The 20,521-nt window shown below is 38.4% G+C and overlaps 1 protein-coding gene across 1 annotated transcript; it reads right to left on the bottom strand.

The window, feature by feature from the left end:
• Positions 1 to 55: 55 nt before the first annotated feature.
• On the bottom strand, positions 56 to 20,060 carry LOC103517003 (long-chain fatty acid transport protein 1-like). Its single transcript, XM_026829250.1, has 9 exons — positions 20,012 to 20,060; positions 11,288 to 11,438; positions 5,753 to 5,990; positions 4,895 to 5,132; positions 4,311 to 4,512; positions 3,257 to 3,449; positions 1,549 to 1,692; positions 579 to 716; positions 56 to 123 (listed from the first exon to the last, which is right to left on the bottom strand). The coding sequence occupies exons 2-9, from the start codon at positions 11,402 to 11,404 to the stop codon at positions 56 to 58; spliced, it is 1,338 nt and encodes a 445-aa protein (XP_026685051.1). The 5' UTR covers positions 11,405 to 11,438; positions 20,012 to 20,060.
• Positions 20,061 to 20,521: the final 461 nt, after the last annotated feature.

The raw sequence follows: 20,521 nt of genomic DNA, 5'->3' as shown, positions 1-20,521 counted from the left end.
GTCTCGCTTATTTTATGGGTTTAATAACATAGTTTATTGGTCCCGCTTAGCATTGCTAACACGCATCTCCAGTCCTGTCCTTGAAATAGAAATACTGGAACTTGTCCTTGATCAGGATATCACCTGAAATTAACGAGAGTAATATTTCATTTCTTAAATAAGTACCTAGTTAACGTGAGTTATAAAAGCAATACATAAGTAGGTACCTAATGTTGTCAAGAGCCAGCGGCGATAGCACATTGATGCACCACTTTAATGAATCACTGAAATTATGCAACTTTGCGCGTGTTTGCTCCAGTCCTGTCCTTGAAATAGAAATACTGGAACTTGTCCTTGATCAGGATATCACCTGAAATTAACGAGAGTAATATTTCTTAAATAAGTACCTAGTTAACGTGAGTTATAAAAGCAATACATAAGTACCTAATGTTGTCCTGGCTCTTGACGGCGATAGCACATTGATGCACCACTTTAATGAATCACTGAAATTATGCAACTTTGCGCGTGTTTGGTGTTTGGATGGGTGACCATTTAAGCAATCGTGTTCTGCTGGGTTTTCCCCCACTTTTAGTTCTTACCTGTGTTGAAAGCGGCATCTCCATGACTGTATACATTTCTGAGAATTTTCTTTTCAGATGCTTTCTTATCTGCATAACCGTTGAAGTGACTCTCGGCACGAGATTCCTTGATCATACCAATTAGAATGCCAGGCTCCTCTGGAAAATAAAATGCGTTTTCATTGCATCCAGATCTCTCAAGGATACACTATTTGTCTTTAACCTTTAAAATGTTCAAATTCAAAAACTGTGTAGTGTGTAATGCTTTTGTGCGCGGGTAGAGGGACTTTTCAGTCCTATCCCAGCAGTACTTCTAATTCAGTTAAAAACCTCTCTAGAAAAAAGCTTTGGAAGGCTCTTAGTCACTAGTCTGTACTTTATTCCACCGAATAATAAACTTCAAAGGTTCGCACAGTAGCCTTCTTCATTCTCTAATCAACATTTACTATTATACCTAGTCACTATTTAGGCTGAACGTAAGTTAGGCACTGCATTAGAACTCATGTGGTCTGTGTCATAACATGCCCATTCCATAGTATGCCTCTTATCAGATGGGCAAGAAGAGACACAAAAATTTGGGTAAACACCAGGTACACGAGGAAAATACAAATTAACCACAGCAAGGTGTGTAGCAATGTGCTATGCTCACGTACACATAACTTGGGCCTTACAATTTTATTGATTGTATGCTAAACACATGCACTAGTCTTGCACAAGTACCCTATTCCACAGTGACAATGAAGCAATCGTCACTACTAAGATCGGTCTCATAGTATGCCTCTTATCAGATGGGCAAGAAGAGACACAAAAATTCGGGTAAACACCAGGTACACGAGGAAAATACAATACTTGACCATTAGGCCATTCTCCCTAGGCACTATTAGGCCATTCAAGTTAGGCTTGTAGATGTAGGTATCCTAAAATCCATGATAGGTGTATTTTTACTTCCATTACCTATAAGGTGCGTAAAGTTTGCACCACCGTTTCATACCTGCTTTACAAGGGATACATAGACCGTCCTTATTTCTGATCGGCTCGGAGGTTTCAGGATCACACTTGATGAGTCCCACGGGATAGAATGGAATGGCAATGTATGGAATGTAACCCACTGCACCCACTTTGCCGTCAGCATTCACTGAAATGAAGAAAAGCTTAGTGTTAATGGTATACGCTCTTTTATTGATTGTATGCTAAACACATGCACTAGTCTTGCACAAGTACCCTATTCCACAGTGACAATGAAGCAATCGTCACTACTATAGGTGAGTCCCACGGGATAGAATGGAATGGCAATGTATGGAATGTAACCCACTGCACCCACTTTGCCGTCAGCATTCACTGAAATGAAGAAGATGGCAATGTATGGAATGTAACCCACTGCACCCACTTTGCCGTCAGCATTCACTGAAATGAAGAAAGAGATGCCGCTTTCAACACAGGTAAGAACTAAAAGTGGGGGAAAACCCAGCAGAACACGATTGCTTAAATGGTCACCCATCCAAACACGCGCAAAGTTGCATAATTTCAGTGATTCATTAAAGTGGTGCATCAATGTGCTATCGCCGTCAAGAGCCAGGACAACATTAGGTACTTATGTATTGCTTTTATAACTCACGTTAACTAGGTACTTATTTAAGAAATTTAAGAAATATTACTCTCGTTAATTTCAGGTGATATCCTGATCAAGGACAAGTTCCAGTATTTCTATTTCAAGGACAGGACTGGAGACACTTTCAGGTATGACTCCTATATAAGTCAGGCAATGTATGGAATGTAACCCACTGCACCCACTTTGCCGTCAGCATTCACTGAAATGAAGAAAAGCTTCGTGTTAATGGTATACGCTCCAGTAATTAGTGTTTGTTTTACTTCTAAAGGTGTGTCGATACGTAGTCGACGGCCGTCGATCGATCAACGACCGATGTTAATTTATTGTGAATCGACATCGATAGATTTACTTCTAAAGGTGTGTCCATACATAGTCGACGGCCGTCGATCGATCAACGACCGATGTTAATTTATTGTGAATCGACATCGATAGACTATGTGTGGACACACCTTGAAACACATAGCTGAGGCTACAATTTGAGTTAAACTTTGTACAAAGATCAGATTTTAGTTCAAAGAGTTTAAACCAGATTTTATTCCAATTTGTTTAGTTTTAAAATAAGTTTAACGACGACCTTGAAACACATAGCTGAGGCTACAATTTGAGTTAAACTTTGTACAAAGATCAGATTTTAGTTCAAAGAGTTTAAACCAGATTTTAATCCAATTTGTTTAATTTTAAAATAATTGAGCTATTAATCGATAGATTATGTGTGGACACACCTTGAAACACATAGCTGAGGCTACAATTTGAGTTAAACTTTGTACAAAGATCAGATTTTAGTTTAAAGAGTTTAAACCAGATTTTAATCCAATTTGTTTAATTTTAAAATAAGTTTAACGACATGTATTTCAGCCCTTGACATTTATCCCCTTCCCACCTGACTGAAATTCAAAATAATTCAATCACCCACTTTCACTTTTTAGCTAAATTCCCTTTAGGGTGAGCTATTTCCCTTCCCACCTGACTGAAATTCAAAATAATTCAATCACCCACTTTCACTTTTTAGCTAAATTCCCTTTAGGGTGAGCTATTTTCTAACATTTCTTCCTCAATTGGATTTTCTCTAGTACAAAATATTTGCCCTTACTTAGATTAGCATTCCCCTCCGTGGCTCCATAGAACTCGCAAATCCTGTCCAGGCCGAATCTCTTCTGGAAAGGTTCCCACACTTGTGGCCTTAGTCCGTTTCCGATCATCATTTTTACACTATGCTGAGTGTCTTCCGGCTTTTCGGGAACAGCCAGAAGGTACCTGCACATTTCGCCTATGTACTGGGCTACCTGTAAACATAGAGTATTGGCTCAGTGAATTGTAGTAGAAAAGAATATACCTTGTTTAGCCTGCTCGAATGAGACTGAAATGTCCCTTTACCCCAGAAGTCTTGCTTATTTTATGGGTTTAATAACATAGTTTATTGGTCCAACATTATGTATTTGTCCAGTGAATTGTAGTCCTCACTCAGACGTAAAAATTGGGCGTGGGGTCTCTGAAGGGCGCCGAATAGATCGTCAAAAAGCTGAGTGTCTTCCGGCTTTTCGGGAACAGCCAGAAGGTACCTGCACATTTCGCCTATGTACTGGGCTACCTGTAAACATAGAGTATTGACTCAGTGAATTGTAGTAGAATGGAATATACGTTGTTTAGCCTGCTCGAATGAGACTGAAATGTCCCTTTACCCCAGCAGTCTAAACAAAGTCTTGCTTATTTTATGGGTTTAATAACATAGTTTTTTGGTCCAACATTATGTATTTGTCCAATGAATTGTAGTCCTCACTCAGACATAAAAACATGGTCCTATGGGGCGTGGGGTCTCTGAAGGGCGCCGAATAGCACGTCAAAAAGTAATCAGAAAATTTCCTTTTTGTTTTGAAGAAAATCGGACCAAACTTTGAATAGAATCATCGCTTAGCATTGCTAACTTAACGCAAAAGCATCGAGTTAAAACTTGGATCTCATTTCGTTCGCTCAATAAAAGTGATTTTCTTACGAAGTTGAGTTTACGGTTTACCCCACAATCAAATTGATTTTGATTTTTTTTTTCTTTTTAATTGAATTGAATATGTCGACTTCCGCGGAACTCTAACCCAGACCTTACGCGTGCTAAGCCAGTAAGATACTTGGTACAGCGGGTGTTAACTTACCGTGCAGTTGTACTTGATGCAGTCTTTCCAAAAGTTGGAGGCGGAAAATTTGGAGCGTATGACGACAGTGCTGCCCCCAAGCAGACATTGCCCAATACCTAGGAGACCTCCGGCTGTGTGATACAGAGGCAATGTAGTGTAGACGACGTCATCACTAGTCAATCCCGTCTGATATCGGCCCGAAATTGCCATGAACATTGCCCTGAAATGTAGAAATTGTCATATTATTAGTTACTTACTATTGAGACACCAGCTGTTTGCCCCGAACTGCGCGCTACGGAGGAAATATTTTCGGAAATCGAACCCAGAGATCGAGAATACGATTCCGTCAGTCTGAGGCTTCTTTTTTTATTCCTTCGATCTCCACTCTTGAAACGGCGGTAATTTTTCAAATGTACACTGAATATTAACAATTTGGGCAATTCGACAGCATTAACCAGAAAAGAACCATCCATAAGGGGAATTGCCATTTTTCAAATGTACACTGAATATTAACAATTTGGGCAATTCGACAGCATTAACCAGAAAAGAACCATCCATAAGGGGATTGTCTTATGGATGGTTCTTTTCTGCTGTTCAATTACCTGACGTGTGTCATAACAGCAGCTTTGGGCAGACCTGTTGTGCCCGAGGTATAAATGTAGGCTAGCTTATCTGAGGGTTTGTTTTTCTTGATGTCCTCGGTAGGAGATTTGGCAGATACTTCAGGCAGTTCTTCATCCAGCAGGGTAGTACTGGGAAGGACTTTGGCCTGTGGTTTTCTACGAGTGCCGGCTGCGTACAGGGAAATGCCCGGGATGGAGTCTTTCACTTCTGTGAGAGCTGCAATGATCGAAAGAAGGATTCGTGTTACGGGTAGGCTAGCTTATCTGAGGGTTTGTTTTTCTTGATGTCCTCGGTAGGAGATTTGGCAGATACTTCAGGCAGTTCTTCATCCAGCAGGCTAGTACTGGGAAGGACTTTGGCCTGTGGTTTTCTACGAGTGCCGGCCGCGTACAGGGAAATGCCCGGGATGGAGTCTTTCACTTCTATGAGAGCTGCAATGATCAAAAGAAGGATTCGTGTTACGGATAGAACTGCACATTAAGTAAGAATAACTACTGCGAGTAGGTATTGTTGGAGTAAAAGGAGTCTTCAGCCTCATCCACTTGATTTGAAGAGGACATAAGCTATTCTGTTATAAAAGTTTGGGCAGAAAAGGATAAGCATTGTTGGTTATTCTTCATAGAAAGTGAGTCAGTATTCATAGCTTTTTCTTCTTGTTCATATTACCAGGTTAGCAGGACAAAATAGTAGAGTCAGCGCCTCTGATTTGAAAACAAGGGATTGAAATGACTGAAAGTCCTGAAATGACTTGGGGTGCACATTCAGTTCTGTTAGTGTTTGGACTCTGCCCCCCCCTCGACAAAATCCTGGATACGACCCTGCAGTTCACCACTCACCTTCCGAAAGTTCCGCTCCATATATGATGGCCTTACATTCAGCCACCTTGATCGAATGAATGAGGATATGCTGTCGCTGATTTGTGTTGATGAACGCAGCCACTACGCCTATCTTGGACAGCCCCAACCACATACACACATATTCGGGTTGTCCCTCCATGAACAGAGCCACGGCATCCCCTCGTTGTAGACCTTTGGATTTGAAGAAGTTGGCAATTCTGTTGCTGTGATCTTCAACCTGAAATGTAACAGTGTATTTGTATGCGCCTAAGGTAGAAACACACTTCTATCACGTCACGTGAGCTCATGGGGAGTCGGAAAGAGGAAGTTGGCAATTCTGTTGCTGTGATCTTCAACCTGAAATGTAACAGTGTATTTGTATGAGCCTAAGGTAGAAACACACTTCTATCACGTCACGTGAGCTCATGGGGAGTCGGAAAGATGTGGTTCAAAGTTTTCCCATAACCAACACCCACGTAGTAGGTGGTGATTTACTTCGTTCATAATAGCCACACTGCCCTCACGTCACGTTGATAGTAGTATAGCTACTATCAACTATCAACGACATCATCACGAAGTTGGCAATTCTGTTGCTGTGATCTTCAACCTGAAATGTAACAGTGTATTTGTATGAGCCTAAGGTAGAAACACACTTCTATCACATCACGTGAGCTCATGGGGAGTCGGAAAGATGTGGTTCAAAGTTCTCCCATAACCAACACCCACGTAGTAGGTGGTGATTTACTTCGTTCACAATAGCCACACTGCCCTCACGTCACGTTGATAGTAGCTATACTACTATATTATGGGAGAAATTTGAACCACATCTTTCTAGATAGTAGTGTGTTTCTACCTTTAGTGGACTTGTCTTTTTACCCCAGTAATGAGTTTTTATTATAGTAGTGTTAAATTTTCTTCAACTATTGATAAAAGCCCATGTCTCAGTAATATTTGACGCTTCTTAGTCGAGTTTGCATTATGGTTCCTTACTGTAGTTAGGTAGAGTGCAAAATGTTTCAAATTATTAAATTAAAAAAAAAAAAAAAAAAAAAAAAAAAAAAAAAAACTAGCTTAAGTTAACACCCTGTGAACTTTGGAGTATTCCTTGGGGAACTGGTGTGTTCACAATGAAAAAGCCACTAGCTGACATATTTCATACCTACCTACTTATAACACTTTGTGAGGATGCAAGTCACTTACCAGTCATAGGAACCTCTCTAATAGTTCTAACAAACAAAGGTCTAGCATAGGTTGGCAATGTTTTTTGCATTCCAGAGATCAACTGCTTCAAATCTAGAGAATTTTCAGTATCCACAATGGCAGCCATTCCTGCTTTGCCTTCAACATTTGGAATCTAGAAAGAAAAACAAGTTGTTATTTGATAGAGAAATTTTATTGTGAGTTCTTTGTAATCTTCTGATTTCTAAGTTACAAAATCAATAAATTGTTTTAACTTGACAATTTTACACTCAAAGATTTTGCATTTAGTTTGTCCACGTCTTTTTTCACCTTTCTTTTTTCACCATAAATTTCCAACACTTGAAGAATAGACCGAATACATTCCATCAGTCAAGTGAAAGGTAAGTTCTTTCAGTTTCAGGTGTAGATTATGGCTTCTGTAGTGCTTTTTTAGATGGTCATTAGAGTTCCATCACATAAAAAAGTATGATTAGCACTTTGTACAATTATACAAGGTGTACAGTAAACATTCTAAATGTCGGTCTAAGTTTTTTTTTTTTCCGGGACGATAAGACCTTAGCAGTTACAGTGCCCTCTATCAAACCTCTTAAAAAATCCAATTCTGAGCTAAGAATCCTTAGACCGTTGAAACCATGTCTCTGTTTAACTTTTCAGTCGTTAAATTCCGGTTGACTTCTTTAATGGCCATTTTAGCCTTGGTTGTTGATTTCAATTCACCATGACATCCCATATAGAAAAAAAGTCGATTGGATAAAATTTAATTTTGTGATTTTTCAAAGATTTTGCGTGGACGTTCCCCTGCAATATCACGACAGTGACAATGTGTTCAAGGGAAATCCTCTGTGATTGATTATTTATTCCATCGATCTTTGCCATGTTTGTGTGCCTAAGGCAAATGTGTCCATTTGTTATAGGTACCTACGTATATGGCTGTATTAGTGATAAATGTACACTAGGTTTGTTTCTAAGTCTGTTTACCCCTCTGGCTAAATTTGTAGAAGTATTGTTATACATATGTAAAAGTATTTTTGTAGAAGTATTGTTACATGAGTCACATATGAGGTCTGAAGAATAATAATAAACTGAATATTAAACAAATTAGGTAGGTACTGATTTTCTCTAATCACGATCGAATAAACTACGGGCCCAATGTGTCCATTTGTTATAGGTACCTACGTATATGGCTGTATTAGTGATAAATGTACACTAGGTTTGTTTCTAAGTCTGTTTACCCCTCCGGCCAAATTTGTAGAAGTATTGTTATACATGGGTGACCATTTAAGCAATCGTGTTCTGCTGGGTTTTCCCCCACTTTTAGTTCTTACCTGTGTTGAAAGCGGCATCTCCATGACTGTAAACATTTCTGAGAATTTTCTTTTCAGACTGTTATACATATGTAAAAGTATTTTTGTAGAAGTATTGTTACATGAGTCACATGTGAGGTCTGATGCAAATCGCTCTCGTTTATTGCATTGTGCGATGCCGACGTTGTGCTACCTATGTTCGTGACTTATAATTTGATTCATAATTAAGCCTGGATATGAATAGTAATAACCTCCGCCAGTTTGGTGCTCACTCTAGTCTAGATGGTGACGATAAAGGGACCGTTGAAGTGACTCTCGGCACGAGATTCCTTGATCATACCAATTAGAATGCCAGGCTCCTCTGGAAAATAAAATGCGTTTTCATTGAACCCAGATCTCTTAAGGATACACTATTAGTCTTTAACCTTTAAAATGTTCAAATTCAAAAACTGTGTAGTGTGTAATGCTTTTGTGCGCGGGTAAAGGGACTTTTCAGTCCTATCCCAGCAGTATCGATAAAGGAGCGAACAGTGATTACATTTATGTACTTAGTTCTATGAAGGATAACCACCTAAAAGTCTCGACAACAGACAGCCTGATATAGTAGACGTTTGGTACTGTAGTGCATCTGTTGGATAGAACGATGTACCCAATGTTTCATTATTGATGTACTCACTACAATAAATATTCTTTACACGCCAAAGGCTCATTTTTACTTTTTCAACAATAAAATCGTGCATATAGATTACATGCTTGTAAAGAGACACAAGTACCATATTCGTATATTCGTAGAAGCTTAACCCATCCATTAGGGCTGTTTGCCCCTACATCTGGTTCCATCAAAGCCCGGGGATAGCAGCTTAACTCCATACACAAAAAGTCCACTCAGAGGCTGAGTGTTCCAGCGCCGTTTTTATTTCGTAGCAATGAAACAACTTAAAAAAAAAAGATGAGTGTTCCACAACCGTTTTTATTTCGTAGCAATGAAACAACTGCTGCATTAGACTCATGTGGTCTGTGTCATAACATGCCCATTCCATAGTATGCCTCTTATCAGATGGGCAAGAAGAGACACAAAAATTTGGGTAAACACCAGGTACACGAGGAAAATACAAATTAACCACAGCAAGGTGTGTAGCAATGTGCTATGCTCACGTACGCATAACTTGGGCCTTACAATTTTATTGATTGTATGCTAAACACATGCACTAGTCTTGCACAAGTACCCTATTCCACAGTGACAATGAAGCAATCGTCACTACTATAGTACAGACCGCGCCGACCTTTTTAATTCCAAGCGTTAATCATTCAACTTGATTATGATTAATCTACTTACTACCTATTTATCTTCCTCTGTATGGTTATAACTTGCAAGTACGAGTATGATGTACATTTTTAGCCCGTCCTTCCTTTATTATTACGATAGTAATAAAAAAGGTATAGTGGACGGGCTATTGTATTCGCTTCGGTGTCGTCTGTCTGTCAGTCTGTCCCCATAGAAGGACTTATCCAAACCTGGTCGACCTATACATCAAATTAAAGGTACCAGGAACACGAAAGTGGTGGTGCAAATTTTGTCCAGAAAACCATAAAGCCGAAAAAATAATAATAATAATAAAAACTGGTTTTTGGGGGATTTTTTCACATTTTCTCACACAAATGAGCTCTGATCTTGAAATTTGTCGGGACGACCTATGAACTCAAACCGAGAAAGTTTTAGATAACACTTCAGTCGATAATTTAAGACCGGTTTTAGTGTCACCTGTGTTAAGCAGGTTAAGCTACGCCGAGAAAAGCGAATAAATGGATGGGTGACTTAAACATTATATTGGGAATAAAGGGAGAACGGGCTCTGGTCTTGATTTTAAATCATTACATGAATGTAAAATCAAAAAATCAAATCAAGAATAATAATAAACTGAATATTAAACAAATAAGGTAGGTACTGATTTTCTCTAATCACGATCAAATAAACTACGGGCCCGTCCGGAGGCCAGGGACGGGCCCAGCTTGTTGCCTTCAGACTTCAGATATCTCGTCTTAAATTCGACTAGGGCTGATGATACCCCGGTACCCGTTTACTACCCGCAATGTTGGGGTTAGGGCACTACCTAAACATTAAACGGGCAACCAGGCATATTACCCGGGCAAACGGGTAGTTTTTCTTCAGGTACCCGTTGTATGCCTAAAAAAGCCATAGGTCGCGATGTGCAGTTAGGTATTATATCGATTTATTGGTCGCTAATTGGCAGTTCGGCACGGTACCTACATTATCGATCAATACAAACTCCCCCCTCTTTCCGTACAAATGGCGAATGACACCCGCTCGTTATGGATATTGTCGGCCGGGCAAACGGGTAGTTTTTCTTCAGGTACCCGTTGTATGCCTAAAAAAGCCATAGGTCGCGATGTGCAGTTAGGTATTATATCGATGTATTGGTCGCTAATTGGCAGTTCGGCACGGTACCTATATTATCGATCAATACAAACTCCCCCCTCTTTCCGTACAAATGGCGAATGACACCCGCTCGTTATGGATATTGTCGAGACGGAACGAATTGAGCCCCACTAAAAATCCGAAATCTGTGATCCCATTTTATCCCCTCCACTTTTGATTTTATCCTCTATTTCCCCATAGTATTTATCTGTGGACATACACAAAAAAACCCACTCCCAGGCTTAGGTGTAGGGGCAAACAGCCCGAAAGAATGGACTAAGCTTCTTCGAACCTAATCTAATCTATCTGATGATGTCCTCTATTTCGTATTTCCCAATAGTACCTACTCTACCACTAAAAATCCGAAATCTGTGATCCCATTTTATCCCCTCCACTTTTGATTTTATCCTCTATTTCCCCATAGTATTTATCTGTGGACGTACACAAAAAACCCACTCCCAGGCTTAGGTGTAGGGGCAAATAGCCCGAAAGAATGGACTAAGCTTCTACGAACCTAATCTAATCTATCTGATGATGTCCTCTATTTCGTATTTCCCAATAGTACCTACTCTTATTTATCTGTGGAACACTTACCTCCTGGAAGGACATGGTTTGCTCGTCATGTTTGAGAGCGGGTTTGTTGGGATGTTTCGCCACCTGTGTCTTGAACACGTCCACTAGTGTCCAATTCTTCCACAGCCATATAGCCATGATGAACTTGTACGTGAGAAATGCCCGGATACATCTGCAAGAAAAAGAAGTGATACATCAGACAATGATTCTATTGGAGTGAAATGTGCTAGATAGCCAGATACACAATAGAGGCTAATACCGAAATGTTTTGAGCTTTTGAGACCTCCAGATTTCCACATACTCCTGAGAACCCGTCTACTAGAGCTGGGTTACTGCTGTCGTTTCATCGAAGTAAAAACCTGGAATAGCTTGATTTTCTTGAGAACCCCTAAGGTATTCAGAGCGGAAGTCTAGAAAGAAAAACAAGTTGTTATTTGATAGAGAAATTTTATTGTGAGTTCTTTGTAATCTTGTGATTTTTAAGTTACAAAATCAATACCTAAATTGTTTTAACTTGACAATTTTACACTCAAAGATTTTGCATTTAGTTGGTCCACGTCTTTTTTTACCATAAATCTCCAACACCTTTTCCAAATCTTAAAGAAGACAAAATTTTACTTTCAGGCCTGTAAGTAATTTGAGAATGTTCAAATAGTTCTCTCACAACGTACCTCAACGCCATACACAGCGGCATCTTTCAGTTGTACTATTTTGCTGAGAGCATCTTCAACTTCTGAAGTGGCCACATTCTCCCCTCGCCATCTGTAACATTGGTAAGTTTTATGTTAGGCTGATGAGAGGAATCAGAAAGACAGTCGATAATATCAGACTTTGATAGATATACCTACGTATACCATTTGTACATAGGTATGTTTTCCTAGAGGATTGTAACATTGTAATTGAACCTCAATATTTGAAGATGAAGTTATAATCTGTAACATTGGTAAGTTTTATGTTAGGCTGATGAGAGGAATCAGAAAGACAGTCGATAATATCAGACTTTGATAGATATACCTACGTTACCTACGTATACCATTTGTACATAGGGACATAGGTATATTTTCCTAGACCTAGAGGATTGTAACATTATAATTGAACCTCAATATTTGAAGATGAAGTTATAAACATCACATAAAAAAGTATGATTAGCACTTTGTACAATTATACAAGGTGTACACTAAACATTCTAAATGTCGGTCTAAGGTTTTTTTTTTCCGGGACGATAAGACCTTAGCAGTTACAGTTCCCTCTATCAAACCTTTTAAAAAAATTCCAATTCTGAGCTAAGAGTCCTTAGACCGTTGAAACCATATCTCTGTTTAACTTTTCAGTCGTTAAATTCCGGTTGACTTCTTTAATGGCCATTTTAGCCTTGGTTGTTGATTTCAGTTCACCATGATCTCCTTTGTGAGGTCTTCCCGAGGGAGTACTCAACCTACAGGGGGCTAATTATAGACGTACTCTAGAAAGAAAAACAAGTTGTTATTTGATAGAGAAATTTTATTGTGAGTTCTTTGTAATCTTGTGATTTTTAAGTTACAAAATCAATTGAGTCACATGTGAGGTCTGATGCAAATCGCTCTCGTTTATTGCACTGTGCGATGCCGACGTTGTGCTACCTATGTATGTTCGTGACTTATGATTTGATTCATAATTAGGCCTGGATATGAATAGTAATAACCTCCGCCAGTTTGGTGCTCACTCTAGTCTAGATGGTGACAATAAAGGATGCTTGTTGCTAGGTAGTAGAGTGTTTAGTACTTTGGTAGTAATTGAGATATCTACCTTGAACTTATTTGCCACAAACCTATTAGAATTGACTTGTCCCAATGTCCCATGATAATCTATAGAGGGATAAATGAAATAATCACTTTTTTCTATACATTGCTTGGAATCGAGGCAGTGTGAACGGTTCAGTCGACATCAATCGGCTATGTGTGGAAGTTTAAGGCCGTGATGTGCAGTGATTATTTTTACATCAATCGATACTCCCCCCCCCTTTTTTCTCGATCGTCTGTTATAAATAAATGATGAAATAGCTAAAATAGTTATGCTGCAATATCTCGACATCAATCGGCTATGTGTGGAAGTTTAAGGCCGTGATGTGCAGTGATTATTTTTACATCAATCGATACTCCCCCCCCCTTTTTTTCTCGATCGTCTGGTATAAATAAATGATGAATAGCTAAAATAGTTATGCTGCAATATGCATTTACGTGGTGTTTCCTTTACACTAGCCAGAATAGGAGTAAAAATTGCTCACGCAAAAAGGTGGCATAGTAGCTTATCTAATTTCATGCAGGTAATGCCCTCTTTCTTTCCTTTCTAGGACTAGGATAAGAGTACACTACCAATGCCCTCTTATCTCTCAGATCCTGATAAATTATGTTAGTGGTTGGTTATGTGGTTTCGGCATTCTGTGGTCAGGAGATGAAGACGGTGTGTCTTTATTTTATTTAATTTTAAATCCGTATATCCCCCATGTTTGAGAAAGTACATATTGTATATGAATTTGAGTTATTGGTTTTTTGTAGCGATTATCACACCGGAAAGTACTAGCGATTCTGTTAAGTCTACGACTTGAACTTTTTTTCTTGTCTGTATTCTTTGCCATTGTCGTGTTCAGTGTGCAATGTTAGCTTGGAATAGCCAACATTACCAAGTCCTAGGTATATATGTATACGCACTGTGCATTCTTGTAGTCTACTCATGATTATTAATTTGTCTACCACGGTTGGTCGAATACTCTAATTTCTAATATGACTATAATAAGAGTACACTACCAATGTCCTCTTATCTCTCAGATCCTGATGAATTCTGTTAGTGGTTGGTTATGTGGTTTCGGCATTCGGTGGTCAGGAGATGAAGACGGTGTTTCTTTATTTAATTTTAAATCCGTATATCCCCCATGTTTGAGAAAGTACATATGAATTTGAGTTATTAGTTTTTTGTAGCGAATGTCACATCAAAAAGTACTAGCGATTCTGTTAAGTCCACGACTTACTTAAACTTCTTTTCTTGTCTGTATTCTTTGCCATTGTCGTGTTCAGTGTGCAATGTTAGCTTGGAATAGCTAACATTATCAAGTCCTACGTATACGCACTGTGCATTCTTGTAGTCTACTCATGATTATTAATTTGTCTATCACGGTTGGTCGAATACTCTAATTTCTAATATGTATGATGGAAACTGTCAGTACTGAGAATTCCAACTTATAGTATGCAGGAAAAATAGGTAATTGAGTACCTGCATAGAAACTTACTCGTCAGTAATCTTCTGGTATGTGGAAACATATCAGGACAATATTACGAAGCTAATACGAGTATTCTTCCCACTATGTAGATAAATCTAAGTGCTGCCCAGAAAAAGAACTTTTTTGGGGGTACTTTTGTTCTCATAGCCAAAGTTGAAATTTAATACATAATTTTATTATGTCAATCAAGATTCATTTCTACCATATTCCCATGAGTCATACTCGTACCTACCTATCTAATTTCATAGTACTATGTACCTACGAGTTCAATACCTGTTTGCACAGTATGTACGTACTTAGAAGTAGATTTAAATTTTACCTACAATTCATATATCTCTCAGGACAGATAAATTGTACCTTTAATGTTTAGTAAGCAAGTTATTATTTTAATAAACCGGTACTGCAAGTCATTTGCATTTCAAGATGCTCCTAAACATTTGTTTCAAATGTGCCCAGACTTGAATTCAATGCCACCCAGGCAAGATACAAAAGTTCCTATATCCGATATACACGATGTCTAATCACACCCCAGGATGGGTGCTTCTGTAAATTATTCTGCTCTTGTTAGTAAAGTAAATAGGTACATCATTGTGATCCTAAAACTGGCTTTTCTTGTTCCAATGAGGATATGACTGAAAATGTTCAGGTTCTACCAGAATAGGTAACTAAGAAGTAGGTATAGGTACCACCTACGAGATATTTGAAAGATCTTGAACTAGGAAGTATCTCTGGTTGTATTCACTGAGCAGCTGGACACTTTATTGACGTGAGTGTGTTCCTATATCCGATATACACGATGTCTAATCACACCCCAGGATGGGTGCTTCTGTAAATTATTCTGCTCTTGTTAGTAAAGTAAATACATCATTGTAATCCTAAAACTGGCTTTTCTTGTTCCAATGAGGATATGACTGAAAATGTTCGAAATCGGAAACTATTAATTTAGCAGCACTATCTTTACAAATCACACACTTTGTAATCAAATGCACTCACGTGGACTTTATTGTGCAACTACATTAGTTTTTGTGTTGTTCTTGAAAAGTCGCTGAAAGGTCGTTTAACCTATTTGGGTTGCAAATATTTCAAAGGGTTACTTTCTGGTGCTCTCTTGTGTTGTGCCTCTCCTAAAACTACCCTAAAACAGCCCTGTTTGGGCAGTCATTATTATTTATGTATGTATTTCTATTTAAGCCCATTAGCATTGAAAACTTTTCATTGTGTAGTACCTTAGACCTTTTAAGAAAAAAAAACTTTTAAGCTATAACCCTTCCAAAATGGCACCTTTTCAAGTTTTCTACTTTTATGAAAATTAAGTTCCCAACGGTCGAGTGGCACTGCTTTTGTTTTTAAGAGGCAACAAAAGTTTTTGTGTTGTTCTTTTGTGTAGGCACTTGTGATGGTAAATAACACAATGAATTTAATCAGTTTGTTTTAGGAAAAGGTGCCTTTTAAGACTGATTATGATTAGGTACATTGATTATTTTTGAAAAATAGGTAAGACCTAGTTGATTTTTATCTATCTAAGAACTAAGAACACAAAAATAATTATTTTAAGTGAAATAATGACAGAAGAAAAAGAAGAAGAAGGAAAAAAAAAAAATGATGTTAAAATCCTCCTATTTTTTTATTCCTCTCGTCTGTATTCTGTCAATTTCCACATTCCTTATTTTATTGTCGTAGACGTTGATTAGGATAAAGTTCCCCCCCGGCCGGAAATCGAAACTGCGATCTAGCGCCTACACGGCAAGTGTTCTACTCTCCACGCTATCTAGATTAGCTGCTGCACTGTAAAAAATTTCGAGTTACCGCTATGTCCGTCGTGTATCGTCAAACTTGTGATAAAACGGGGATTCGAACCCAAAAAACCATTTGGCAGCCAGCTTAGTCAAAATGTCATGATCATGAAATAAGCTGGTTTCTATTGTAATAACTAGAATACTGGATCCATGTTCAAGTTGGAGGTAAACAAGTAGGGTAATGTTGCTGGTGCAGGAAATACTGTTGAGTTCACTGTCACTGCTATGAGAGGTTGCTGAGATTGCTTCTTTAATGGTTCTTTTATAAATAAGTTTTAAAAAAGATTGTACCTCTATACCACTTTCGCATTGCTTCAAGACTAATTCTTTTACATCCATGCCCATTATTATTGCTTATCCAAGAACAGAAAAGTTTGGTCAAAAAATTTCCGCCCTGCTGGTCGGGATTCGACCTCAGCACCTTTGGGTTGAGAGTTAGGTCTGGAGTTTTGTTAGTTGCTACTTGTGATTGTTTGTGGGAAAAATTATTTTTTGGATCAATTTCTTGTGCACATGTTGTTAGTTGTTACTCCAATGTGAAAGTTCATGTTTCTTTGAACAAGATTCAGGACGTAAGCAGTAGCATCTTGCGACTTGCTACTTGCGACGTGTTACCTCAGTGCGAAACGCGCCTAAGAATCAGATCGCAGTGACATAGGGCGTTTATTATAGCCGATGTCCCTCCTATTGACGCCTCACAACTATTCTGGCAAATCGTAGAAATACTTACTATCTTGGAAGACAGGGTAGACGGTTTGGTTCAGGTTCCATGTTTGCCACAGCTGCGTGAAGATGAAGGGGAGGGAGCAGACTATATACAGGGTGATCACAGCGATGGTCTGCTTGATCGTGTTGATCTTGGCGCGAGAGATGATCTTGTGGGGGGACGTGGTGGGATAGGTGGTATTCTGCCAGAGGGCGACACAGATGCAAGTATACGTGTAGACGAGACAGAAGAGGGGGATGATGAACACTGTTATGCTGAACCTGGGACAGAGAAAAGTCATGAGAATCACGTACCTATACCTACTTTATTTTACTTTACCGTAAATTGAAAACCCAACCAACCAATGTGCACGAAAAGCATGTACGAGTAATTTCTTGACTAGTTGTTGACCCGTCCTTTGTACGGGATCAGCGCGGCATAAGAATCATAACTTTGAAGTGCCGCCATTTTGAATCAGGATGGAATATGGCTCTTTGGAAGACACAATACATTTTCACAGTTGTGACCTTAAGAATTGGATTTTCTTTCCAACATTTTACGTACAAAAGTCGGACAGCCCATTCATTTTTTTTTTCGTTTTTTTGCCCAAACGCATTGGTGTGATCCATTCCCATGACACAGGTTCTGACACAAATAGCTATATAACATGAATCTTACGTGTTCTTGAGAGTTCATTGCAACGGTCAATGCATTAATTAGACTTACTTTATCATGGACACTCGTTGCTATCTTGAAAGCCAAGAAGAGGTTAGGTTAGGTAGTAGAACAGCCGCGGTAGACAGTAATAGTAGGTACACAGAAAAAAGACGGAAGTCTTTCTGTCTGTCTATTACTGATGTCTACCGCGGCTGTTCTACTACCTAACCTAACCTCTTCTGGGCTTTCAAGATAGCAACGAGTGTCCATGATAAAGTAAGTCTAATTAATGTATTGACCGTTGCAATGAACTCTCAAGAACACGTAAGATTCATGTTATATAGCTATTTGTGTCAGAACCTGTGTCATGGGAATGGATCACACCAATGCGTTTGGGCAAAAAAACGAAAAAAAAAATGAATGGGCTGTCCGACTTTTGTACGTAAAATGTTGGAAAGAAAATCCAATTCTTAAGGTCACAACTGTGAAAATGTATTAAAAAAAAAAAAAAAAAAAAAAAAAAAAAAAATGAATGGGCTGTCGACTTTTGTACGTAAAATGTTGGAAAGAAAATCCAATTCTTAAGGTCACAACTGTGAAAATGTATTGTGTCTTCCAAAGAGCCATATTCCATCCTGATTCAAAATGGCGGCACTTCAAAGTTATGATTCTTATGCCGCGCTGATCCCGTACAAAGGACGGGTCAACAACTAGTCAAGAAATTACTCGTACATGCTTTTCGTGCACATTGGTTGGTTGGGTTTTCAATTTACGGTAAAGTAAAATAAAGTAGGCCAATGCGTTTGGGAAAAAAAAAAAAAAAAAAAAAAAAAATGAATGGGCTGTCGACTTTGGTACATAAAATGTTGGAGAGAAAATCCAATTCTTAAGGTCACAACTGTGAAAATGTATTGTGTCTTCAAAAGAGCCATATTCCATCCTGATTCAAAATGGCGGCACTTCAAAGTTATGATTCTTATGCCGCGCTGATCCTGTGCAAAAGACGGGTCAACAACTAGGTAGTCAAGAAATTACTCGTACATGCTTTTCGTGCACATTGGTTGGTTGGGTTTTCAATTTACGGTAAAGTAAAATAAAGTAGGTATAGGTACGAGAATTCAACAAAATAGTCAAAGAATATGAATTGTTCAAATTGCAGATCCAAGCCGAATGTAATGATCTTTTAAAGAAAAACTTTGAGAAATATAGAGAACGAAACCATGGCATACGTAAGAAAGAACCAATGACAATTGGAGACAAAGATTTGAAAATCGAAACTTTGAAACAAGAATTCAACAAAATAGTCAAAGAATATGAATCGTTCAAATTGCAGATCCAAGCCGAATGTAATGATCTTTTAAAGAAAAACTTTGAGGAATATAGAGAACGAAACCATGGCATACGTAAGAAAGAACCAATGACAATTGAAAAAGAACAAAGAAGAAAAAGGAGCAAATCCATCCAAAACCGTTTAGATTGTTTAGAACCAAATAAATCCAGGCTGGAAACTTACTACTTGAATGAAACTCCAAAGAAGAAAAAGGAGCAAATCCATCCAAAACCGTTTAGAACCAAATACATCCAGGCTGGAAACTTACTACTTGAATGAAACTTAATCGAAACTTTGAAACAAGAATTCAACAAAATAGTCAAAGAATATGAATTGTTCAAATTGCAGATCCAAGCCGAATGTAATGATCTTCTAAAGAAAAACTTTAAGGAATATAGAGAACGAAACCATGGCATACGTAAGAAAGAACCAATGACAATTGGAAAAGAACAAAGAAGAAAAAGAAGCAAATCCATCCAAAACCGTTTAGAACCAAATACATCCAGGCTGGAAACTTACTACTTGAATGAAAGTTACCAAGTATCATCAACACAAGTTGTATTTACTCAAGAGAAGATTTTATCTAGAAGAAATTCCAAAATTCCGAAAAAAATCTAGAACATGCAACTTCACACACAAGTGCTTTAAATACCTACTTTCGAGTTCGTATAACAACCTATGTACTATTTTGAATTCTAACTTACCTACTTGTAATCACGGGGAAAAGTAATGATGAACAACCGTTTCACCGTACGAATAGCAAATCCATCCAAAACCGTTTAGAACCAAATACATCCAGGCTGGAAACTTACTACTTGAATGAAACTTACCAAGTATCATCAACACAAGTTGTATTTACTCAAGAGAAGGTTTTACCTAGAAGAAATTCCAAAATTCCGAAAAAAATCTAGAACATGCAACTTCACACACAAGTGCTTTAAATACCTACTTTCAAGTTCGTATAGCAACCTTAATGTACTATTTTGAATTCTAACTTACCTACTTGTAATCACGGGGAAAAGTAATGATGAAAAATGCCGCCAACCGTTTCACCGTACGAAAACAATCACAAGTAGCAACTAACAAAACTCCAGACTGTTGGTGTTGAAGTAACACTGTTACTTGTTTCCAGGGTTCAAGTAGCAACATGACTGTATTGTATCCTCAGTGAGGAAGGTTTCATTTGAAATAATGGTCTGGTCTTTGAAGATGCATGCTACGTAGCATCTTGCGACTTGCTACTTGCGACGTGTTACCTCAGTGTGAAAGCCGCCTTAGATTTTTTGTGACTCCGGGGTCAAGAGGAAGAACGAATTAAGTTACACATACCTCGTTTCGAGATATTTGGAGTCAAAGTCTAGGAGGGGATGTATAGGGTTAGGTTAGAAAAACGGGATTTCTAATAACTTCTACGTAAACTAGGTACAGCTGATATTATTATAGTTCCCCGTACGAAACCTCTCCACCACATTTTATTCCTTTATCTCTCGTTATTCTCCACATCCATCCAGTT

The sequence above is a fragment of the Diaphorina citri genome, unplaced genomic scaffold (assembly GCF_000475195.1).
Source record: "Diaphorina citri unplaced genomic scaffold, Diaci psyllid genome assembly version 1.1 scaffold1719, whole genome shotgun sequence".
Lineage (NCBI taxonomy): Eukaryota > Metazoa > Arthropoda > Insecta > Hemiptera > Psyllidae > Diaphorina > Diaphorina citri.
Note: the sequence above shows the minus strand (reverse complement) of the source record. Positions and strands in the feature narration are given on the sequence as shown.